The sequence below is a fragment of the Uloborus diversus genome, chromosome 2 (assembly GCF_026930045.1).
Source record: "Uloborus diversus isolate 005 chromosome 2, Udiv.v.3.1, whole genome shotgun sequence".
Taxonomy (NCBI): domain Eukaryota; kingdom Metazoa; phylum Arthropoda; class Arachnida; order Araneae; family Uloboridae; genus Uloborus; species Uloborus diversus.
In genome coordinates, this window is record NC_072732.1 from 120,262,551 (window position 1) to 120,279,353 (window position 16,803).

At 32.3% G+C, this 16,803-nt stretch overlaps 1 protein-coding gene across 1 annotated transcript in view; it reads right to left on the reverse strand.

The window, feature by feature from the left end:
* LOC129217289 (PHD finger-like domain-containing protein 5A) overlaps positions 1 to 16,603 on the reverse strand; it is a 23,551-nt gene extending 6,948 nt beyond the window's left edge. Inside the window, exons 1-2 of the mRNA XM_054851563.1 lie at positions 16,462 to 16,603; positions 4,725 to 4,748 (exon numbers count right to left, since the gene is read on the reverse strand). Coding sequence (XP_054707538.1) covers positions 4,725 to 4,748; positions 16,462 to 16,513 — 76 coding nt within the window. The 5' untranslated portion in view covers positions 16,514 to 16,603. The remainder of the gene's footprint in view (positions 1 to 4,724; positions 4,749 to 16,461) is intronic.
* Between the last annotated feature and the right edge of the window lie 200 nt (positions 16,604 to 16,803).

A 16,803-nucleotide genomic window follows, 5' to 3' on the forward strand; every position in this document is an offset into this window, starting at 1 on the left:
AGCTCCCCCAGAACCTCACTAAGATATTAAAATGGGGATGTGACGGTGCTTCCAACCAGTCGCAGTACAAACAATCTTCTAGCACTGAAATAGATGACTGAACGGTATTTATTATTAGTGTAGTCCCCCTTAAAATTATCAAGAAAGATGAAGATATGGTGGTTTGGATCAATGAAAAGCCTTCCTCTACTAGATTTTGTCGACCAATAAGTTTCGAATTTGCAAAGGAAGCGAAAGAAACAGCGACAAATTTCGTAGAAAAAGTGCAATCGCAAACAGATACCCTTCAGCCATACATACTCGTAGATCAAGATCATGTTATTACCATAAATTATGAATTGCATTTAACTGTGGTGGATGGCAAAATTTGCAACTACTTAACGGAGACTACTTCCTCGATGCGTTGTTATATTTGCGACGCGTTACCTAAAGAAATGAATAATTTAAGTGTGGTGAACAAAAAAGAAATTAAAGAAGACCATTTTCGTTTTGGTTTATCACCTCTGCATTGTTAGATACATTGTTTTGAATGCCTCATACACATTGCTTATAGGCTTGACTTCAAGGAGTGGAGTGCGAAGTCACCTGTCCACAAAGAATTGTTACAACAAAGAAAGGCAAGAATACAAAACGACTTTAAATCTAAGCTGAGGTTGATGGTAGATTATGTAAAACAAGGCCATGGAACATCCAACGACGGAAATACGTCACGAAAGTTCTTTGCGAATGCAGAATTATCAGCTTCCATAACCGGAATAAATCTTGACATGATAAAACGATTTTCAACGATTTTGCAAGTTATTTCATCTGGATTCATGATTAAATTTAAAAAATTTGAAATATATACGAAAGAGACAGCTCAGATGTATGTGAATTTATATGGTTGGTATTTTATGCCCGTTACAGTGCATAAATTACTTATACACGGACCCGAAATAGCTAAGTAAGCTATAGTACCAATCGGTCAACTCTCCGAAGACGCTCAAGGGGCAAACCATAAGTATTTTCGATCGTATAGGGAATCGCATTCAAGGAAAACGTCCAGAATAGATAACAATAGAGACGTTTTTAATAATTTAATAATCAATTCTGATCCTCTTATCTCAAATTTGCGTCCAAAGATTTGCAGTTTGCACCACGAAATGTCACAACAAGTGAAGAATTTGCTTGAAGGTGATGGAATGGAAATAGGCTAAAATACTGTTACATATTTCTTCAAAAATTGTTTTTAAATGTTAATTAAATATTTTATTTTGCACTAATGACTTAGTATTTGATTATCCTTACATTTTAAATAACAAAATATTATCACATTTTTAAGTAGAAATTGGTTTTACTGAAAAGTCCAAGCTTTCCGTACTTGCCCCACTGTGTGGCGCGGCGCCACCCTCTGCCAGCACCACCCGTAGCGGCGGCCGGCCTCACGATGCTGCTCCTCTAGCGAAAACCGTCTCCAGGTTGCATCCATATCCTACACACACACGCACACACAAACACATACACAAACACCACCATACACACACATACCCCTACACACATACACGCATGCATACAGACACCTACACACAAATACACACAACTGCCCACACATTCATGCCTGCACAGACACATATGCTTACACGCACACACACATACACATACCCCCCCCACACACACACACACACATACAAACACACACTCGTGATTGCGAAAAACATAATTTGAATTCAAGATGACAAAATTCAAATTTTTTTTTTTTGTTTTGTTTTGTTCTACAGATTTATATTTCTATAAGTAGGGTATTCGATTCCATTACCCGATTAAGTGGGGACGACTATAACAATCAAATATCATCACCTCAGAGCAACAGTAGGATAACTTAGTGTTGCTCTGAGATGATGATATATAATAGATTAATGCTATCTCAAATATCCAAATTGTTTGGGTTTTAAAAAATGATACCAACAGTGGTAGTTGCATACTAAACATTCGGCCATATTTTCCAAGCTGGAACAAAATTTTCGGTCATTTCTTCTAGGTTGAAGCAGCAAAACCTGCCTGTCTTAGACCAAATAACAGAAATTTTAAAAATTAAGCAAAATTATTATTTTTTTTTTAAATAATCCATGTATTAATTTAAGCATGTTATTTATTCTTGAAGTATTTCCAATTCAAAATTTCTAAAATTAATACAACTGTACCATTTTTGATGCAATATAAATTATAATTTCACCTAAAATTGGAAAACAAATTCATATTTTTTGTAGGCACATTATTCATAAAATAACATTTAATCAAAATTAAAAGGCTGTCATTTTTGAATGTACTCTTATTGTGTTTGACAGGTATCCTTAAAATTTCCCACTGTTCATCTTTGATTGTTTTGGCAAGTCCATGCTTCAGTTTGTATGAAACAGTGGTTCCACTTAAGGGAGTTCAATGCTTGCAAGTCTTTTGATAATGTTTTGGCTAGTTCCACAATTTCTGGAGCTACAGCAAATAAAAGAGACTGTTCAGCAATAAATGAGCACACTAAAGCTTCAGATCGACATTTTCTAGTAAGAAAATCAACAGTTCTGTTTTCTTTCATCTCATAATCAACATCCGGATAAAATCCACCTAATACACCAGCATTTTTTAATGATTCCCGGTTTCTTTTATGAGTATTTGTAGAAGAATGTTGCAATAATGCCTTTACACCATCATTAGCATATGTAAAGGGCTTGTTGCAAGAAACACAAAAGCAAAATCCCTAGCAAAAGCCCTATCAATTTTTTTACACCATATTTCCATTTTTTCATTGTAGGAATCCACTCTGTTTAACCATTCCCAATTAAACTTGTTCTTCTTTCCTGCATCGATGAAGCCAATATCTTCAGATTTATCCAGATACCTCATTTTTTAAATGAGAACATGCTAAGTTCAAATGAATAAATTTATCAAACAAAAAGAGTAGCGAAATGAAAAGAGTTAACTAGTAAAATTGAATTAAACAAACTAATTTATATTTATGAGGAGCCTATTAATAATGATAAAGTATAATTAGAATTAGTTCAGTAACAACAGAACGCACACACACAAAGATCATAGACCAGAATATAAAATAAAGAAAATATTTGCATACGATAAATTCCTCCAACTGCCATAAAGAACAAAGACAGGAGTCAAAGCTCTTACCACTTTTCTCTTCCTACCTTCCCCCAAAAAATAAAACTGGCCACCGATTTCACCCGTTCTCAGTTTGACCTTGAAGCACGTGTGAATGCATCATCTGAAAAATAGTTTCTTTGGCAGAAAAAAAAAGGAAAAATGTTAGGAGATGAATCTTTTTCTTTTAGATACACGAGCCACAACTTAGAATAGTTGGCCTCAGCAGGAGAGGAAAATCGTTTGCAGCAACCCTTCCCAAAGGGGGAAAATATTCTTTCAAGTAACCCTCCTTCCTCTTCTTATCTAGCCTTTATTCTAACCCCCACCCCAGCTGTTCTTCGATAATTACAATCGAGTTTGCAAAACATGACCGTAGCTTACACTTTATACCAAACAAAACGTCTTCAATTTGGACTTTCGGCGTGCGTTTCATTAAACATCGCCCTAAATTTACAAAAGTGGGTTTTTCTGAAAATATAGGAGTTCCAGTATTTTTGAAGATGAAGATACCGGAATTCAAGATGAAAATACCGGAAATCCAGTAAAATACCGGAACACAATCACCCTTGCACTGGCCTTCAAAAACAATGGACAATCTTTATTAAAAAGCAAATCATGGAATTTTACAACATAGAAAATGCAGAAAAATTGATATTTTTGCAGCATAATTGCTTTTACATAATGATCAAGGATGATAGTAAACTCAAGTATAATTTTCTGTTAACAGTTAGTGTGAAATTTTCAGGAACTGTGAAGAAATTTGAACTCCCCCTATCCCCCCTCACCATTGAATTTTTCACTTTTAGAATATGTTGTCAGCCTAAAATTTTCGAAAATGACAACCAAAAATTTTGAATCACAAACATTCCGGCTAATGACATACAGAGATAGTTTTCTGGAGTAACCACTCAGTTCCTGAACAAAGTGGTCATTAATGGAGGTGACTGCTATACAGAGTGTTTTTAGCAAGTTACCACCTTATAGCAAGGGCTAAAGCAGAAATACATGAATGACTGAGCTGGCGGTGTATTTCATGTATATGGAGTTGGTCGCTCACAGAAGTTTCACTAACATCAATGAAAAAATATCTGAATGAACTCAAGCATAAAAACCACTCACTATTAACTACGGTATATACAGGGGTCATTATGAAAGGAAATATTGAGTAGTGAATGAATATTTGTTTCTCTCTCATTTTAAATAAATGATGGCTACTGAAGTTAAGAAGTTTTCTGGATGGATGAATATTTGTTTTTAAATCCATAATTACATTCAACGTATTTAGTAAATAATACCATAAAATAGTTAGCAGTGGTTAATACTTGAGGGAAAGAGGATGGATATTGGATTACAAAATTTTGGAATATGAGAACAAAAATACAAAAATGGTAGAAACCACTTTTATAACAACAATTGCTACTTTTCATCCTTATCAAAAATTTGTGATCCTCTCTATGCATAATGTTTGGATGAGTCTACTTAAAAATTTTCAATTTTGGTCGTTCTTAATACGTTCAGCTAATGTTACACTCATAGTAAATCCCATTCTTAAAGTAAAAATTAATTTTTAGATGAATGGTATAAAATTAACTTACATTTTTCACATAATCTTCCAATAGCTACAGGGAGAAAAGAAAAAAAAGTATGAGAACATTGAAAAATTGTAACCAAGCAATTATTAATGAAACTTCAAAATACAGCAAAATCTCTCTGAGCGGCCACCCCTCCGTTCCGTAAAATCTCGGCCGTTCAGAGGGGGGCCACTTTAAAGAGTTTTTGTTACAGTTGCAACATAATTTCTATGAATGTAATCAAGCTTAACCAGTGGTTGGAAGTAGCGATGCTACTGTAGTAGCTACATTTTTTAATAGTTTGTAGTATAGCGCACTAAATTTTTAAAAAAGTAGAGTAGCAAGTAGTTCGATACAAAAAAAAATTTGTAGTGATTTCTGGAAACTACTTTTAAATAAAGTTTTGAAAATAATAATAATAATAATAATAATAGTAATAATAATAAATTAAATAAATAAATAAAAGTGTTTTCAAACAAATCTGGTGCAAGTCAAACGCGAGAAAAACTTCTGAAAAATACGAGCTGCCCTCAAACATTTTATTTGGACTCCATACTTTTTATCTGTTTGATGTCATTAGTTTGTTTGGGATCGAAACTTTCACATTTCCTCAATATTCGCCTTGAATAGAGCATCGTTTAGACAGAAAATAATAAGCGATAACTGCCAATTCAGTACTGCGCTTGTGTTTTCTGGCAGAAGAGAATGCCTTGTTTTCGGTGAGGAATTCGCATCAACTCCAAAATTCGTTACTCAAAAAAAGCTCGCTATACAGCCATTTCGCGTACATCAAATTCGTTGTAGCCGGAGTCCACTGTTTAGAATTGCTCATTGAAGTAAAGTACCTAAGCATTTTTAGTTATGTTTCATATTTTGGATAATTATTAATACTTAATTATAAATACTAGAACCATTTGGGTTATTTTTATTTTTCCTATTTCTTTATTTTTTCTTTTTTACTGATTGAGTGTTGATATCAGGGATGAAAACAGCCCGAAGTCAAAAAAGAGGAAAAATTGCGAGACTTAAAATTTGAATAAATATATACTTTTTACATTAAGTGAAATTATATCAATACTATACTGTCTTTCAAATATTAATAGATAAATGTTTTTTTTTACTAGTAGAAATGCTAACAAGTGAATAAATAAAATAAGCTTGCATTTATTTAAGATTTTAACAGATATATCAATTACATTTACCACTTTCAATTTCCCATAGCCCACAAATCAGGTGAAATTAAAACTTTATAATGTGACATATAATGCTATAAAACTTCCATATAATTAAACACTTAATACAAGCTGAATCATTGGACATCATGATTAAAAAATGACATTATCAGTGTAGCTAACTTTTTTGTGGAGCAGCTGGGTATATTCTATAAAAATCATAAAAAAATTAAACCCAGTCTAAAGCTTTTTGAGCTTTGATGGTCATTTTAAGCACTAGCATAAAAATGATTATTTTTAAATTGATAAAAAAGTTTTAAACACACACTCAAATATGTCATGATTTGAGAAGATAAGCATCTTTAATTTGCTATATTTACATGTCTGTTATAATAAAATAGCACATTATAATTAAAATAAATTTGAATGTATTAAGATCTTTGGTAAGCCTGATAAGCATTAAAACTAGATTTGAAGAACAATGTTGGCTTAAATTAACTCGGATGGAATAGAATAAACATATTTGAATGGGCGTGGCAGTATTCATAAAAAATAAATAAAGTATAAGAAGGGTTGAAAATATTAGTCAACAAAAAGGTATTAATGTCTAAACAGTAGAATGGCATAGCAGATAAAAATGAGAGAATGTAACAGAAGCGGATGCAATCGGATTTCAAAAGCAACATCAAACGATTGCACCCACCATCGCTCTCCAGCATTTCTCCCTCCATTCCTATTTCACCCTCTTCACCAACACAGCAAAAAGTTCCTTGCTTCTTTCTACTCAAGAAAGAATGTATACCTCAGCAAGAATCCTGATGGGAAGGTTGGGGCAGAAGGGAGGTGAGGGGGTATTTGCGCGATCGCTAGAAAGTGATTGTGAAATGGGCGTGGCAAAACAATGAGTGTACAAGTCTTCAGCAAAAAACAAAATACATACAAGGGTTGAAAATAATAGTCCACAAAACGTTATAAAGGTTTAAGTGATAGGATGGCATAGTAAACAAAAATTAGCGAGGGTTATGGAAGCGGATGCAATCGGATTTTGAAATGCATAAACGCCGCCGCTTTCTATGTCATTCTCGAGCCTTTTTCCCTCCCCACTCACAAAACGAAGCTCCTTCCTTCTTTCTACCTCAGAAAGAACACGTGAGTAAGCAAAAATATTGACGGGAAGATCGCGATCGATCGCTGGAAAATGCTCTGCGTCCGGGAAATAAAAAAAATACAAAAAGGGGAAAATCGCGGAAGATTTTCATCCCTGTGATACATCTCTACATAGTATAAAATGTTGTCTCCAAAACGCGTATGTGTGTTTGAACTCGCAAAACTCGAGAACTACCTGGCCGATTTCACTGAAATTTTCAATTTGTTCTTTTAAGTCCTGAAAAGGTTTGCAGACCAGTTCGAAAAAAATTCGATGAATAGTTCTTTCTCTATTCCAATTTAGGCCCCATTTTCACAAAAATTCCTGAATTACTGGGGTGAAAAATTACTTGCACTCTTATTAATATTACATATCATTGGAAAGGGTAACATTTTTCACGTTCTACACAATTTGTTTCAATGCTCTAACTTAATTACGGTGGGCGTTATTTGCATTTTTAGCTCGAATGTTTTTAGGCTTCGCTGAAATTTAGGTACTACTTTCTTCATTACATCTATCAATAAAAAGTGAAGGAATTGTCCCACAGTTTTCTTTTGGCACCATTGGAAAAAGCAACATTTTTCACTCCAGATCTATCTTAACCAATGGTCGAAAAACTAAGCTTCTATCTCCAAGAAAGGTTACAAGTCTTTTTAAATCAAGTTTGAAAAATCTCATCTCCATTTAATTTGTTAATCATTTTATTTTCGTGCTTCCACGGTTACGCTTTTTAAATCCATTTTTCTCGATTTAATTTTTTCAGAGTATTTTAATATCTGCCGTCATTGTTTGGAAGGGAAAATTAGCATGATGTTTTTTTTCTTTTATTTAAGCCTGATTGTTGAATATCAGTCACTTGACATAATTTTTATTTTCAAGGTTGACCGGGCAAAGCAGCTAGTTAATATAATAAAAGTCAATTATTAAATGTAGTAAGTTTTTGTGGTTATTCGGTAGAATCGAAAAATGCTTTTATTTCATTTTATCAGTGGTGTAAGAAAGAGATGGCATCCTGATCCAGGACCTCTAGCTTGAAACTCAAATTCAATTAATTAGTTCCTACAAAATATAAGTTCCTATAAAATTAACTCCTATTACTAAAATTAATGTTTTTCCCTTTTGTCTAAAAAAGATGTTTTTCATCATCTAAATCAATTTTATGTACATGTATATATGTATGCCTATGTAAAATTTAAATCAAATTATGACTGCATCTATTTACATTTTTCAATTAGTCGAGTAGCACTGTCAGGAAAGGCTTAAAAATTTGAAGGTTGAATTCTTTCAACTTTAGTCCTTTTTTGCTGTGAATATTCATAAAAAATGTTTGGATTGATAAATTGGCTCAGTAAAGGAAAGAAAGAATAAATAATTCTTTGTAATATTCCATGTTCACATGAGTCTATACATTAATCTAAAGCATTTTTTGAATTATTTCATTCAATCCTCAAATGATATGTATGTGTATGCTTTTGATTTTTTTTTTTAAAGTAGCGAAGTAGCGACTACTTTTCAAAAGTAGTTTGTAGTTGCTACATTTTGAAAAAAGTAGTTGTAGTTAACTACATTTATACTAAAGTAGTTGTAAAAAAAAATGTAGTTTTTCCAACCACTGAGTCTAACACATAAAATGGACTTTGAGAATTTTCTAAAGGAGAAAGAGTATTTTATTTAATTACATTTTACATTTTTCAAAGAAAGGATAAAATTTATGGCTTAAGTTTTTACTCTTCTCCAGCAATTGGTTTCAAATTCATTTTTCCCTTCAAAATATAAATATATAACCAATTTATTTGTCACTAGCCGCCTGCGGCGACCAGCTGGTTCGCCTTCTTACGCCATTCACCTTTCTATGCAAGTAGCCACCTACGGCGGCTGTTTGGCTAACTTGTCATTTACCTTTTTACTTCAAGTTTGCCGCCTTCAGCGGCTGTTTAAACAAATTTGGCTGCGGTATTAATCAATCCATCTCTATCTTTTTTTGTGCCATTCACATTTTTACGCCAAGATTGCCGCCTTCGGCGGCTATCTACCTTTATGATCAATCTCTAAATTTTCTTTTACATCTCTATTCAGTGTGACCTCCCCGCTCATTTCCTAATAAAAACAAAGATCACTCAAAAAACCGCTTTTTTTATTTAAGTAGAAAAAAAAAGTTATCTCCAAAACTCCCCGTAGTGTGCAAAAAGTAACAAAGTAAAGTAAGTGACAAAGAAAAAAAAATCTCGCTGTTTTTATTGAATTAAATGCACACAACTATGAAATGTAACGCAATATCGAAACAGCAAAACGTCCATCTTGGGGGGGGGGGGGGGGAGATGGAAAATGAAATAACTGCATTCCCTAAATTAAACAAAAAAAGGAAAGAAAGAAAGCAAGCACTGCCGGAAAAACACGTGGTCATCACGGTCATCACGTCATAAAATGTAGAAGTAAGCTATATAGTAAAAAAAAAAGATTAACATTGTTTGCGATTAAGATTCCGTCATAAATATCGAATCGAAATCCAAGTAGTGACGTCAGAAGCATAGAAGATTGAAGAATGGTTTTTTCGACCGATGCGTAGAAAGATATGATGTGTTCAGCATTAAAAAAACTGCAAAAAAAAAAAACTATTGCGTATTTTTAAGAACTTTTTTCTTCTGAAGAGGGCGAAATGTTTTTACTATTACCAACTTAAATTTTAGAAATGAGGCTTTGATACTTCTCGCAGGATGATATTAGAAAAATGTAAAACCCAGGAAAAAATGCAAATTGAAGGTTTTTTCAAAAATTCATAAAAAATACAAAAACTGCTCTATCTTCAAAATTTTTTCATTCATCATATTTAAAATTAAATTTCCAACACTATAGTACAAAAAACATTTGTGTGGTGCGATTGGTTCGGGGTCTGTGAGGTAAGAAGTACCAAAAGGTGCAAAAAAACACATAAAATATTTAAAAAAATTTTCTAATTAAAATATCAAAAATCGAAGCCCGAGGTGCACTTCTTCAGCAGAAACTGTACCTGTATACCAAATTTCATCTTACCATTTTCCCGGCCTTACCATTTTCCCGGAAAGCGCACCACACACACACACACACACACAAACATCTTATTTTATTATATGTATAGATTGCATCCAAATTTCCGATGATTTTATCTATTACCCTTAAAATCACTCAAGTTAAAAGTTTAGCTAGTTGACGATAACAAAACATATTAAATAATTGATCGTCAAAGGCCAAATTAGTGCCTGTGAAAGGCACAAAAATTTATCTCTCCCAAAAAGATTAATAATGCACACAGCAAAATGATTAGTAAATTTAAATTAATATTAGCTTCGATTGAAAAACTATTATTTTCACTGACTCATTGACCAGAAGATGTTTCAATCAGTTGGCACTATAATTATCAACGCACTCCATTATTACTTCGTGCTGGAAAGAATTCAAAGTCATATTCCATCATTAACTCTCTCATCGATTTTCTGTGCGCACGTTGCTCAGAACTTCAATACATTGTTTGAGATTCATAAAAATGATCTTCAACAGTTTAAGAGTCAGATCACACTCACACACACTGATCAACTAATAAAATAAGAGTGAGCGACATTTTTACTCCAAAATTATCGGAATTAGTTAAACAGCCAGTAAGACTTCTCCTTGAACTGAAGGGCTGTAAATTAGAAATAGAGTAAACAGATTTTCCTGAAAAATGGAATGGACATACCTTCTTGACGACCGGTCAGAAGGGTTAAGGGAGGCCATTGCTAGGGGTATTTTTACCATTACGCCTATGGGCTTAAAAATCCGTAACACAAAAAAAATAGCCGTTAAGAGGAAAAGCCGCTAAAGAACGGTGGTCACTCAAAGAGGTTTCACTGCATAAGTTTTCTGAACTAAAAAACTATGTAGAGCACCTAAAAGCAAATGGGAATAAGTCAAAATTTAAAATTTGGAGATAAGTAGAGTGCATATAGTATAAGAAACCCTTTTTTGATTTGGAGCAAATAATAGCAATATGGTTTAGAAATCTTTTCAATGAAAGTCTGCCTAGAGATAAAACATGTTTTACACACTTAAAACTAAAGAAAAGTCCACTTACATCCCTTAGTTTCCCGCTGTCTCATATTACTGTTACTTACAAAATATACATAAAGTTCTATTAACAACCAAATAAAATACAGCTCTACATAAATCTATTAATGATGAGATAATTATTAACTATTATCACATTTCGTGAGCAATACAATTACAAATCCCTTAAATTAGTAACCTACAGTAAAATTGTTGGTTTTTGTGAATATTTATTATGTGCACAATTTCTGAATATATACAAAAACAAAATACCAATTAATCAGACCAAAAATACAAAAAATAAAATTAAAATAAAATAAAATTGGACAACCTTAAAGCAAGGATTACAAACTAAAGGAGGCAAATGAATTATATAAGGGCAATTCCACCGTTACGGACTTTAAACACGCATAATTTCAATTTGGTTTCATAAAAAAGCTACTTTTTTTTTTTTTTTTTTTGTATAGTTTGGTGTTATTAATGCTACCAAAATTTTGGGTGCAGATTGCTTTATTACAAAAAGTAACAAAAATTAAAAACTGGCTGTTACAGACGTAACTCAGAAAACAGCAAAATGTATACATTGTCATACAATTGCTAATATTCCTGTGAATTATTCATAGATTTCTAAAATGTTCTTTGAAATAATCTAGAGATTTCAAGCTTTCTAAAACCATAAAGTTTTCATAGATATTGTTTGTAAAATTTATGATACAAATTTATAAATTTGTTACGGACGTAACGTCTGATATGCTAATTGCACAAAGCAAATAAAAGCTTAAATATACTAATAATTTTTGTTAAGAGAGTGCAATGGTCTAGATTAACACATTATTTTGACCTTTTAAGTTACACTTTGATAGTTTTTAAAGATTTGGGGAGGTAGGGAGCAGCCCCCGTGCATATACCACCATGTAAATAAATATAAAATATAAATTGGTGCGTCATAAAAAGTAAAATTATCCAAGGGGAAATTTAAAAAGTGCAAAGCAAAAGTAGAATTATTCAGTTACAAATAAATTTTTCAAATTTTTAACATTAACATGGAGGGAGAGGGGGGGGGGCTTCTACAAGGGAGAACTTTTACAGTTTGAGAATTTTCGATGATTTTCTCTATCTCTCAGCAGACATATTAACTGCCAAATTTCATTTAAAATTTAACAGTTGCCTTTGATTTCAATCGCTTTTTAATAGAATTGACACGTTTTTGCCAAAGGAGGAAAAAAACGGTTGAAACTGACATCGGAAAAATGCATTTTGGCCAACATTTGCCTAAGTAATCTAAATCTTGCTTCAAAACTAAATGTGTTTTATTTGAGGATGAGTAACTAATTTAATATTTAATACTTTTAACTCTCATCTAATTATGATTTTTAATTTAAGTTTTAAAACTATAAAATATTCAATGCATCAATGAAACAGTAATCTAAATATTATTTTTTTTTGTGGAGAGTAAATAACAATAAAAAGTAACTCTCAGTAACTTTGGTTTAAACTATTCAACTGGACAAATTCTTACCTCTAAGTTAGTTTTTAAATAAGAAGTAATATCAATTTGGCTATGCTTTCAGAATGATAGAAGTTTGAAGAGAAAAACTATAATTAATATCTAATATAAATTTTTTTGAAAAAGAAAAAAAAACTTTATTAATGAAAATTACGCACCAAATGCTTTGGATTTCATCTCGTTAAATTATCAAGTAATTTTCACAAAAATCTACTGGGAGAACACTATTTTTTTTGCGTCATAGTGTATTGATGAAGCAAAGTTAGAGAAATTAAGGAACCCTCTAGAATATTTTTTATGCATGTTATTAAGCATTAATTGCTAATCTAGAATTATTAACACCAATTGAATTTTTTGCATGATTTGGAGGACAAAAAATCTTATCTTGAGAGGAACACCTCAGAGTAGCCGAGTACCGAGTACTCGGCCTTTTCACTACTCGGCCGAGTACCGAGTTACCGAGTACTCGGCCTTTCACTACTCGGAGCCGAGTTACCAAGTACCAATTATGTTTTAAGAAGAACCACCGACACACATGTGATGAATTTTGAACTTATTGGAATAGTAGTATAAACCTCCTTGTCCATATAATAGTTTTAAAACTAAATTCCTGCTGAAATTTAATTACACATTATATAAACAATTTTGTTTGTGTCAAAAATTTTACAAAAAAAATTATTTTTAAAAATTCAAAATAAATAAATAAAAGGTATGATTAATCAAGTTGGAATTAAAACAAATTACAGTGAAATCCCTCTAATGCAGACACTAACAGGACAATTTTTTTTTTTGTCCACAATAGAGAGGTGTCCGCAGGACAGGGGTTTAATAATGTTATTTGCATTGGAACTGGGGAATTAAAAACTGTCCGCATAAGAGGGGTGCCCGTTAGGAGGGGTTTTACTGTATACCAATCAATTATAGTTCTAGTCTGCCAAACATAAATAATTTTTAAAAGCAGATAAAACAAATGTGCAGGAACACTGCAGACACGTGTTTCTGACCCCCCCGTTACAAGGAACGTCTTTTTCAGTGCATAACATGTGAGCTAAAGAATGTAAAGACATACCACAAAAAAATCCTACTTTTGTCGGATGCATTTAAATCCACGAGCTCCCCATTTTGTGCATTGAAAACGAAATTTCTTGTAATGCCAAAAACACGTGTCTGCAGTGTTCCTGCAGTGTGCTTTTTAACGTTGTTTTATTTCCTTTTATTTTTTAAGCAAAGGTAATTTATATTTTTTATAACTAATTTTTGTTTGTAGCAAAAATCAATTTTTAATATAAAAATTCCATATTTTCTATACATACCTTTTTTGGGCATAATTTTTAATAAATAAGTTTTATTAACTTTTGGGGACATTAAAATAAAGATTTATTCCACAAACTTCATTATTCTCAAAATTTAAATTTGACTTATAAATTTTAACTGTAAATAATTGAAGAATATAATGCTTGCTCTTTTTTTTATAAATTTTAGTATCTGTCTTGGACAATATTCAATTTTTTGCAACTACTCGGTATTGGCCGAGTATCTGATCAGAATTTGGCCGAGTACCGAGTAGTTACCGAGTACTCGGTACGTCTCTACTTGAGAGGAACACCTCAGAGCAACAGTTGGATATCTTAGTATTATTCCTAGGATTAGATGCCTTAATGTTGCTCTGAGGCGACAATGTGTATTTCAATAATTTTAAAAAATGAAATTAAATATCCACTAATATTTTTAACAAATTTTGAAAATCACAGTATCAGAAGTTTTGTTATATCATATTACATGTCATACTCAATATTTTCATTGCCCATTGTACTTTTTTCTTCTTTTAATTAGAAATATACATGTGTTACGGATGTAACGTACTGCTTTTTGTTATGTCCGTAACAAAAAAAATGTTACGTCTGTAACACCATTTTTTAAAAAAACTAAAAAAATTCTAATGTTTTAAACTATGGTAAACAAATACTCTGATGAATTGCTAAAAGGACAAAAAAGAATTTCTTTTAATTTTGATTTTTTAGGAAGTAACGACAACTTTTGCTAAATTTTTGTTACGGACATAACATTGAACTTCATTTTTTTAAAATTTAAATTGGCTAATTTTATTTTGTTAAAAAATTAAAATAAATACATGTTATTATAGTATTATGTTAATAGTTGAAGCTGTACTGCAATTAATTTTGTTTATTTTTATTTTGCTATTAGAAATAAGCGTTTGAAAACAGGATATTTTTTTCTGATTATTTTGAAGACCCGACTATCATACTTCCAAGTACGAAAAAAGTTTATTATTTAATTTTTATTAAAAAAGCAATGCAATATTTTGAAAATGCATAATTCAAGCTTTAGAATGGTGTATAATATAGCAAAATAACTGCAATATGAAATTTTGACCTACTGGTTTCACTTTTCATGGAATTGCCCATAAATACTATGTTGGTTAGAAAAAGCTACAAAAAAGATCCTAAGTTATATGGTTCAACTATGGCAAATGACTGACACATTTTGAGTGAACTAGTGAGAAAAACCAGTTTTCTCCCAAACAAGGATTGAAACAGGGTTGGCAAAAACCCAGTTTCTTTTTTTTTTTCTTCAAAAACACAACCCACCTGGGTTTTTGTGGGCATGGGAAAATTTGGAAAAATTTGATCAAGTTGGAAGAATTGAAACAGCACAAAAAATATATTTAAAAAATGGAACAGATTATTGGACCAGAGCACTTTTTAGCTAATATAATGGATGCAAAGTATTGAGGGAAAAGGCTTGATTCAGAGGAAGAGGAAGAAGCTGAAGCATGGATAATGCACAATGTAATACCATGCAGAGTGGTTACCTGCAATAATGGCCTTTAAAATTAAAGAAATATACTATTTTTCCAAATTACTTTTCTCAGAAAATATTGTGTCACTGTTTTCAGCCAACAAAGTAGTGGAAAATTCCGAAAGATTAAGTACAACAAGATAGATTCTAATTTTAATTTTTTTACCCATCCCTCCATTCTGTTCAATCTAGCTCTGCTTCCATTGAAAATTTTTTCTCTACGTTTGGATTTGTACGGTCAAAGTTGCAGAACAGACTAAGCTCAGAGCAATGCCCAAAGTATTGGGATTTCCAATACATCACATGTTGTTATCACATGACTTAGAATCTTGGCTTCAAGAATAGGGGGTTCAACCCCATGCACCTATATGCAATGCAGCAACATATATATTGTTATGGCATACAGAGACTGCAGTTTCATCATTGTTATAGAGTCATCAGTCTGGAATAACAGAACAAGAGAAAGGTGTCATCTCATTGAAGCTGAGAGAGGTTCTCACTTCTCAAAGCACTTATTAATGTAATTACAGACAGACGTCTCCACGAGGGAGTGTCCATTGTGCAGACTTACCCATTGAAATTTTTAGAGGGGTGGACTGAGGGCACTAATTTTGAGGAGTCCTCACTACTACCTGAGGAGAGTACGCCTACGTCATCGAACTAGGGGGGGGGGGGAACCCCTGGTATAGAAAGAACATAACATAAAAAGATTTCAGAACTATACAGTGCAACAGGGAATGGCAGCTCCTTTTTTTACAAGTTTTCCTGTTGGTATGTACAAGCAGAATCGCTTTCACAAAACTGCACTCACATGCACATTATTCGATAATGTTTTAAGAATGTACTAAGTAACCGTCACTATATAGTACACAACATTAGTTACACAATATTACTGCTAATTAATTTTTTTTAAACAAATTTAGCATAAACGTAACGTGATTCCAAATATGTACAGTACAGGAAAATCCAAAGGAAAGTATATGCAAACTCTAAAAAAATAAAAGATCAAGAGAGATGTTTGACTTTTCTTTCAAAAGCAAAACAACAAAGGATTACCAACTCCAGCTTGTTTCCGGCAAAATATAAGATCAGGATGATGCTTAGCCATCACGTTTTTTCTGTAAAGTATAGTAGTTTTTATATTAATGTGAGAGAAAAGAGCATTAAAGCTTTTTTTCTCTCTTAATGTTTATTTCGAATACAGTTGCCAACAAATGAGAAGAAAATTTATTACTAACATAGAGTGTAACTATAACCGGAGATTATAGCTTGTCATTCAAGCCTGAAACCTGTGTCAATGTTCAAGAATGCAGTAAACATTGAAACCTTGTTCCTGCTACCACGTGAAACTTCTATTCATAATTACTATTTAGCTTCTTGTAGCAATCTTGAAGTATT